We start from the raw sequence: 9,651 nt of genomic DNA on the forward strand, positions 1-9,651 counted from the left end.
TTTTTTTTATCTTTTGTATGAGGTTTTAAAATTTAAAGCCTGAAGTCAAAAGGAAGTGTTGGTTGGACAATTAACTAAAACACGATATTAATATAGTTTTGACAAAAATATATGCACAATTTTATTATTTTCAAATTATATTTATATAAATTTTATAGATTTTTAGATTTTTTAAGAGATAAAATATTCATGAGTAATTTAGATCGCAATTGGATGTTTTTTAAATCGCAATTGGATGTTTTTTAAAAAAAATAACAATTTTTTAGATATATTTTGTTTTAGATTACAGCGAGATTTTAGTATATATTTCTAAGTTATTAAATTTCTTTTTTAATCAAATACATTAATCAAATATAAAAATGTTTACCCATTGATCATTTTATAAATATATAATAATCGTATTAAGTTATTGTTAATTCGCGTTGTATGTGTTGATGTCATTACCGAAATTCGGAATATATATATACACACACATATATTTGCTTAAACTCCGGCATTACCGAACCTTAACTCTTTGAAAGACACTTCTTGTCGGCTTTAGGGTTTCGACATTTGCTGTCGCTTGAATTGGTCTCCAAATCCAAAACAAAGGTGAACGTTTTGGACTTTTCCTATCAAACGTCACATTTTTGTGTTTATAAATGATTTAATATATGCATTAAATATCACTTCTCAATATGAAAATTGGTTTTTTTCCTCTTTGGATAAATTTTATTCATGTTGTATGGGAATTGAGTTCTACAAATATATCACATAACTATGTCGAAATTATTTTTCATCGGTCCAATCTTCATTTCTGATAAAATTTTAGAACAAAAACATCAAAAACGAGATCGAAGATGAGAGTTGCGGTCATTGGAGGAGGGATAAGTGGATTGGGAGCTGCACATGTTCTTGCAAGAGATGGAGTTGAAGTGGTGTTGTACGAGAGAGAGGAAAATTTGCTAGGTCATGCTAAAACGGTGCGTTTCGATGGTGTTGACGTGGACATCGGCTTCATGGTCTTCAATCACGTACGTGGAATTTCCATGCAGAGGAAATCAAACAAAATCCCTACGTTTGCTTCTACATGATTGTTGTGCTAAGAATTCAGGAGAAAAACCCTTCTTTGACTCTACATGATTTAACAGGTAACGTACCCGAACATGATGATGTTCTTGGAGGATCTTGGAGTGGACATGGAGTTTCAGACGCGTCTTTCTCAGTGAGCCTTGACAATGGCAGAGGAATTGAATGGGGAAGCCGAAATGGCCTCTCGAGCTTGTTTGCTCAGAAGAGTAACGTTTTGAATCCCCATTTCTGGCAAATGATCAGAGAAATGGTCAAGTTTAAGGATGATGTTTTGAGATACATTGAAGAACTAGAGAGTAACCCTAATCTTGATCGTACCGAGACGTTGGGCCAATTCCTCAAGTCTCATGGCTAGTCCGAGTTGTTTCAGAAAGCTTATGTGGTGAGAGTTTTGACGCCTTTTCATCCATTCTTGGCTGATTTGATCCAGTTTTTCTTGTAATCTATTGATCGATAGGGAGATTGGATGATGTTTTGGGACAGGTACCGCTATGTTCTTTGTTTCTTCCGCGACCATCACTTGCTTCAGGTTCATATTAAACCTGAGATATTTTTTTTGGTAAACAAACCCGAGACATTTATACTTTCTGTCCTACGATTTAAGCGATGCATCTTAACTTGATATGTCATTTTAGCTCTTTGTTGACCATTGCAGGACGTTCGCATACTTATGTGGCTAAGGTACTAAAAAAAATTAACTAATGTGGATTTTTTTCAAGCATTACGATCATTATGTATATATATACTGATCAGGTTAGGACAGAACTGGAAAAACGAGGATGCAAAATCAGAACAAGTCATGAAGTACAATCGGTTACTACTTCTGATAATGGTCTCTCTCTCTCTCTACATCTTCTTTGAACTTATTGTTCCCTCCTAAGATAGTTTTGGAATCCAAAACCTGCAGGTGTCACTGTAAGGAATGAAGATGGGTCGGAGGAAGTATTTGATCGATGTATATTGGCAATGCACGCCCCACACGCTCTGAGGTTGCTTGGGGAACAAGCAACATTCGATGAAAGGAGGGTTCTTGGTGCTTTTCAATACGTCTACAGGTAACGCCAACTTAGTGTTGAAATTATTTGGTTATAAATTATGCAGAAGGTAATTGATTCATTAACATGGTCTTCGCTTGTCAGCGATATATATCTCCACCGTGACACAGATTTTATGCCCCGGAACCCAACAGCATGGAGCGCGTGGAATTTTCTCGGGACCACAGAAAACAAAGTATGCGTAACGTACTGGCTCAATACAATACAGGTATGTGGAAACAATCTCTTGGCATGATGAAGATGAAGAGAAGGGCTTTATACTTGATTGTCAAAAGTATCGATCGATCGGTCGATGTGTTAAACCATATGCAGAATCTTGGAGAGAAGAGCGAACCATTCTTCGTGACACTGAATCCAGATTATAACCCGAAGAAGACGTTGCTCAAATGGACCACTGGTCACCCGATTCCTTCTGTTGCCGCCTTGACTGCTTCACAAGAGCTTTCCAAGGTTCAAGGAAAACGTGGGCTATGGTTCTGTGGTGCATATCAAGGTGAGAATATACATTTTGAACCACCTTTTACTTCTAGATTCGTCTAATCTTTGTTAGAATTTTCTTGTTTCAGGCTATGGTTTCCATGAAGACGGACTGAAGGCAATGATCAAATTTATAAAAACTTCCTCTTGTAGCTTTGTATATTTGCTATCATTTATTGTTTCTGAAACTCGATTCTTCATCTTTCAGGGTGGTATAGCAGCAGCTCAAGATCTGTTAGGGAAGCATGTGAGCAATCCGAAACACATGGTCGTTTGCTGAAGCAGCGGCTAGAGTTTTTGTCACTAGATTCATGGGACAATTCATCTCAACGGGTTACATTACGTAAGTCCTGGCCCAAAACCCGAACTCAGTAACTTTCCATATTAATTTTTCCTTTTAATGACAACACATTTTCTTATCCTGCGATTACAGGCTACTAGAAGATGGAGGAACAATGTTTAAATTCGGCGGAAAACATCCAAAATGTACTTTGAAATCTGTTATCAAGATTCACAGTCCACAGTTTTACTGGAAGGTAAACTACAGAGATGAAGTTGTGGATGTTGTTCTTCGAGCGCTCACTCAAGAGTTAGATTCTTGATTCTGCCAGGTGATGACAGAGGCAGATTTAGGCCTCGCAGATGCTTATATAAATGGAGATATTTCGTTCGTTGATAAAGATGAGGGACTTCTGAATATGATCATGGTAGATACACATACAATACAACCCGAGACTTTTTCTTTCTCTTTTTTTTTCATCATTTGGTTTCATCTTTTGTATGCAGATTCTCATAGCTAATAGAGATCTAAACTCATCAAAATCAAATCTTGCAAAAAAAAGGTAGTGAACATTTCAATGAATACATTATAAGCTCGGTGTGCTAATTTTGTAGTATATTTCTCTGGTCTTATTAGGGGTTGGTGGACGCCGATGTTTTCCACCGCTGGCTTAGCCTCTGCAAAGTACTTTCTAAAGCATGTGTACAGAAAGAACACCGTAACACAATCTCGTAGGAATGTTTCGTTTCACTACGATTTGGTAAATGTTCTTATAGATCCTTACTTAATTTCAATCTTGACGAACGTACTATTACATATTTTTACTATAAATCTCAGAGTAACGAGATGTTCGCTCTATTTATGGATGAGACGATGCAATACTCGTGTGCGGTATTCAAGGTGAGTAATTAAACTTCTAACGGGTTTCTCAACTAAAAGCCTTCTCTTATTCGAGTTTTTACGCTTTTGTAGTCAGATGATGAGGATCTGAGAACGGCACAAATGAGGAAAGTTTCTCTTCTGATTGATAAGGTAAGCAATATTGATAACGAAATACAAAAGATAACTTTGTGATATTACAACGCACGAATCGAGTGCTCTTCTCACCTTTATGTGATTACGGTAAAAACTTTCAGGCGAGAATTGAGAAGAACCACGAGGTTTTGGAGATCGGATGCGGTTGGGGATTCTTAGCTATAGAAGTTGTAAGAAGAACTGGATGCAAATACACAGGCATTACATTATCGGTCGAACAACTAAAATATGCAGAAGCAAAGGTTAAAGAAGCTGGGCTTCAGGTGCGTATATAACTGAGAAAATATATTTTTTTAAAACCCCAACGAGGAAAGAGACCAACCAACAAAGGGAACATCTCTAACTGAGAAAATACATATCTTGATTTCAGGATCGGATTACATTTGAACTCCGCGATTATCGCCAACTATCTGATTCGCGTAAATATGACAGAATTATAGTCTGGTAAGAAATATCATATCTCTGTTGTATAAGCCGATAGCTTAACTATGCTTAATGGAAAGATTATTAATGTTCCAGCGAGATGATAGAAGCGGTTGGACATGAATTCATGGAGACATTTTTCAACCACTGTGAAGTTATGCTTGCGGAAGATGGCTTACTTGTTCTCCAAGTAATTAGCTTCCTCATTCTCTCACTATTTCGTTCAGGATTCTTTTACTGATCTTAATAAATTTTCTTGCATTTGGACCTCAGTTCATGACGGTACCCGATTCACGTTACGACGAGATCAGATTGAGTTCGGGTTTCATTACAGAATATATCTTCCCTGGTGGATGCCTTCCTTCTTTAATCAGGGTAACATCTGCAATGACTTCTTCATCAAGGCTATGGTAAGTCTTCTTCTTTAACATACTATAAATAAATTTCATGCTTAATCATCTTTATCTGTATCTACGATATCGTGGAAACGTAGCATCGAACACGTTGAAAACATCGGAATCCATTATTACAAGACTCTGAGATGTTGGAGACAAAACTTCATGGAGAGACAAAAGTAAGAAAGATTGGATCTTTTCATTAATTGTTCGTTGGTTCTCTGTATCCAAACATATTCATTTGTTGCAAGTAATTAGTGTCCTCATTCTCTCACTATTTCCTTCAGGATTTTTTTTACCGATCTTAATGATTTTTTTTGCGTTTGGACCTCAGTTCATGACAGTACCCGATTCACATTACGACGAGATCAGATTGAGTTCGGGTTTCATTACAGAATATATCTTCCCCGGTGGATGCCTTCCTTCTTTAACCAGGGTAACATCTGCAATGACTTCTTCATCAAGGCTATGGTAAGTCTTCTTCTTTAACATACTATAAATAAATTTCATGCTTAATCATCTTTATCTGTATCTGCGATATCGTGGAAACGCAGCATTGAACACGTTGAAAACATCGGAATCCATTATTACAAGACTCTGAGATGTTGGAGACAAAACTTCATGGAGAGACAAGAGTAAGAAAGATTGGATCTTTTCATTGTTCGTTGGTTCTCTGTATCCGAACATATTCATTTGTTTCTAACACGAAAAAAAATCTGATATCCGCACAGACAAGTCAAAGCTCTCGGATTCGACGAGAAATTCATCAGAAAGTGGGAATATTACTTTGACTACTGCGCGGCTGGTTTTAAGACTCTTACAGTCGAAGACTACCAGGTAAAAAATTAACATTTCTGCGATATATAATTCGATCTCGGATAACATACTTCCGTGTTTCTGGGGTTGTAGGTGGTGTTTTCTCGTCCTGGAAACACAAATACGTTCGGAGACCCGTACATGAACTTCCCTTCGGCTCGTTGTTCCTACCCTTAAACCGAAACTATATGAACGTTTCGAATTCTTTATCATCAAAACATAAATCCTGGTTTATATAATTTGACGTATGAATAAGAGCTTTCATGACTGATTCTGCTATATTTAACGTGATGTTGTACAACATATTTCATGTTTTCGGGGGGTTTAGGTGGTGCTTCCTCGTCTTGGAAACACAGCTATGTTCGGAGATCCATACATGAGCTTCCCTTAAACCGAAAACTATATAAACGTTTCAATTTTTTTTTTAAATCATCAATACGGCGGTTTGTGTCTCTGTGTTTTTTCTGCAACTATAATTTAGTTAAGAATATATACCCTCATTCATTCATATTCACATTAATATTCTATTCAAATTTGATATTTTTAGTTAAGAATAAAATTTAAATTTTTTTATTAAAATTCACCTAGAAAATGTAAAATAATAACTATTTAAAAACAAAAATTAATCTCTGAAAAGGTATTTATTAAAAAACATAGTGGGTATATTTTATTAGTTTTTTTATAATATAAAATTATACTTTCCAAGTATATTGATATTTTATTATAAATTCTTCATAATTATATTTTCTAATTTATCTATTATTATTTTATAAATAAATAAATATCATTTTAAATAACAATATTTTATTAAAAATAATGATATTATAAATTTTAATTCTCTTTATTTATATATAATATTTCATGTAAACATACGTGGACGCGTCCAATTCCATCTCATTTTACACACTTTCTGCCAAACCCACTTAAAAATCCTTATTTGTGTTATCATATAATTATTATTTAATTATCCACACAAAGAAATTATTGGGATTTAAGCAACCATACACGTATAAAAAAAAGGGTAGATAGATAAGCAATGGCCTAATTAAATACTGCTACATTCATAATTAAATGTATCCATGTATCCGTTTAAGATTTGATAAACATGTCATAAAACAATTCAAAATTAACCAACTAGCACTATTATATTTATGCCAACGAACAACTAAATTTATGATAGTTTTTAAATACTTCTTGAAATTATATTTTTATAAATTATTATAGAGTTTTTGATCTTAATATTTAGGATTTATAAAAAAATATTTTTTATTTACACCCCAAAAATATTAGTTATAAGACAGAGCTAATCTATGTATTATTAGATTAAATTATCAATAAATAGCCCTACGCGGGAAAGAATATCTAGCTTGGGTATCCAAACCTTCTGTTTGATTGCCATATAACACAGGCTATTCTCCTTCATTTCATGTCGAAATGGGAACCTCCTCCGGTTAACACTTCTTGGCAGGATATCCTCAGTTGGTTATTGAGGATTTGGTCATGCAAGATACGACATCTCGGCGTTTGCATAACATGGCAATTGATCATCTACACTATTTGGACATAAAGGAACATGCGGATCCATACATCTACATTCAAGGACACTTTGGTTCTCCGAAAGGAGATAGATCGAGCATTTAGGAACAAAATGGCTGCAATACGACCATCCGACCCCGCACTTGCGAGCTCCCTATTACAAATCTGGTTCTCCAATCCATGACATTGTATTTTCTGATCTGTTTTATCAGAGGTTGCCTTTGGTTCTTATTAACCTTTCATTATTTTGGTTTTTTTGGGTTACAGCCTTCCATTTATTCTCTCCTGAAGTAGTCAAAAACTCTTGATGTACAAGTTCTTTTGTGAACATTAATACAAAACAGCCTTTAACAAAAAAAATAAATTATCAATAAATATTACATTAACAAAAAATGTGTATTTTAAAATTTTTCACGAGGTTGAAAATATGAAAGTTTGGAGTCAAAATGCAAGTTGGAGGTTTTCGCTATAAATCGTTGCAAGTTCATGTCTTTTAATGGGATAGTGTAAGTTAAAGATTGGAACTTTTTTTCAAATTGGAAATTTTAGTGTGATTTATAAAATTTTATAAAAAATTTTAAAAAAAAATTTGGGCCAAAATTTTAAAAAATAATTTTAAATATATCTAATATAATAATACATAGATTAACTTTTTATTATATCTATTATATTTAAAGTGTAAATAAAAATAATTTTTGAAAATGATAAATCCTAAATACTAAAATCTAAACTGTATAATCATAAAAATATATTCATTTGACTATATACTAATTTTAATAAGTATTTATTGTAAGTATAGTTGTTAGTTGTCAAAAAATAGAAGTGTTAGTTGGTTGATTTTGAATTGTTTTGTCAAATTTTTAAAAATCTCATACAAAAAATTTAAAATATTCAAAAGAATTTAGAATTACCCAACTAGCATTTCTTTATTTATTAATGATAACTAACAACTATATTTACAATAAATACTTATTAAATTAATATACAATCAAACGCATATATTTTTTTGATTATCATAGAGTTTAGATTTTGATATTTCGGATTTATCATTATAAAAATTATTTTGAATTTACACTTTAAAAATACTAGTTATAATAAATGTTAATATATGTATTGTTATATTAAAATATTATTAAAATAATTTTTTAATCTTGCTTCTAACAGAAAAAAGAAGAAGCTATTTTTAGATCTAGTATGAGGTTTGAAAAATTAAAGCCTGAGGTCAAAGGGAAGTGTTGGTTGGACAATTAACTAAAACGTGATTAATATAGTTTTGACTAAAAATATGCACAATTTTAGTATTTTCAAATTATATTTATACAAATACTATAGATTCTTAGATTTATTATGAGATAAAATATTTACCTTATTCATCAGTAATTTAGATCGCAATTGGATGTTTAAAAAAAATTAACGATTTTTTAGATATATATTGTTTTAGATTACAACAAGATTTTAGTATATATTTCTAAGTTAACAAATTTCTTTCCTATTTGGATAAAATTTGTATGAATTGAGTTCTACATACATATATATCACATAACTGTGTCGAAATTATTTTTTGTCGGTCCAATCTTCATTTCTGATAAAATTTAGAACATAAACGAGATCGAAGATGAGAGTTGCGGTTATTGGAGGAGGGACAAGTGGATTGGGAGCTGCACATGTTCTTGCAAGAGATGGAGTCGAAGTCGTGTTGTACGAGAAAGAGGAAAACCTGGGAGGCCATGCTAAAACGGTGCGTTTCGATGGAGTTGACGTGGACATCGGCTTCATGGTCTTCAATCGCGTACGTGGAATTCCCATGCAGAGGAAATCAAACAATAACTTCTGCATGTTTGTTTTTCTATGAATTCAGGAGAAAAACCCTTCTTTGATTCTACATGAATGATTTAATAGGTAATGTACCCGAACATGATGGAGTTCTTCGAGGATCTTGGAGTGGACATGGAGGTTTCAGACGCATCTTTCTCAGTGAGCCTTGATAGTGGGAGAGGAATTGAATGGGGAAGCCGAAATGGCCTCTCGAGCTTGTTTGCTCAGAAGAGTAACGTTTTGAATCCCCATTTCTGGCAAATGATCAGAGAAATGGTCAAGTTTAAAGATGATGTTCTGAGATACATTGAAGCTCTTGAGAGCAACCCTAATCTTGATCGTACCGAGACGTTGGGCCAATTCATCAAGTCTCATGGCTATTCCGAGTTGTTTCAAAAAGCTTATGTGGTGAGAATTTTGACGCCTTTTTCATTCGTTCTTGGCTGATTTGATCCAGTTTTTCTTGCAATTTATTGAACGATAGGGAGATTGGATGATGTTTTGGGACAGGTACCGATGTGTTGTTCGATATGGTCATGCCCTTATGATCGTGTCTTGAGCTCCTCGGCATTCACTGTTCTTTATTTCTGTCGCGACCATCACTTGCTTCAGGTTCGCGTTAAACCTAAGATATATTATACTTCCATTCATACGATTTTATCGATGCATCTTTACTTGATCTGTCATTTCAGCTATTTGGAAGGCCACAGTTGCTTACCGTTGCAGGGCATTCGCATACTTATGTGGC

General features: G+C 33.9%; 1 protein-coding gene and 1 pseudogene across 1 annotated transcript in view; both read left to right on the forward strand.

The window, feature by feature from the left end:
• The first annotated feature begins 824 nt into the window (after positions 1–824).
• On the forward strand, positions 825–5,853 carry LOC104808650 (annotated as a pseudogene).
• A 2,768-nt stretch (positions 5,854–8,621) lies between these two features.
• Positions 8,622–9,651, forward strand: part of LOC104808651 — a 5,327-nt gene continuing 4,297 nt past the window's right edge. Inside the window, exons 1-3 of the mRNA XM_010534379.1 lie at positions 8,622–8,877; positions 8,988–9,311; positions 9,414–9,515. Of these exons, the coding sequence (XP_010532681.1) occupies positions 8,704–8,877; positions 8,988–9,311; positions 9,414–9,515 (600 nt within the window). The 5' untranslated portion in view covers positions 8,622–8,703. The remainder of the gene's footprint in view (positions 8,878–8,987; positions 9,312–9,413; positions 9,516–9,651) is intronic.

The sequence above is a fragment of the Tarenaya hassleriana genome, unplaced genomic scaffold (assembly GCF_000463585.1).
Source record: "Tarenaya hassleriana unplaced genomic scaffold, ASM46358v1 Cleome15, whole genome shotgun sequence".
In the NCBI taxonomy this organism is placed as follows: domain Eukaryota; kingdom Viridiplantae; phylum Streptophyta; class Magnoliopsida; order Brassicales; family Cleomaceae; genus Tarenaya; species Tarenaya hassleriana.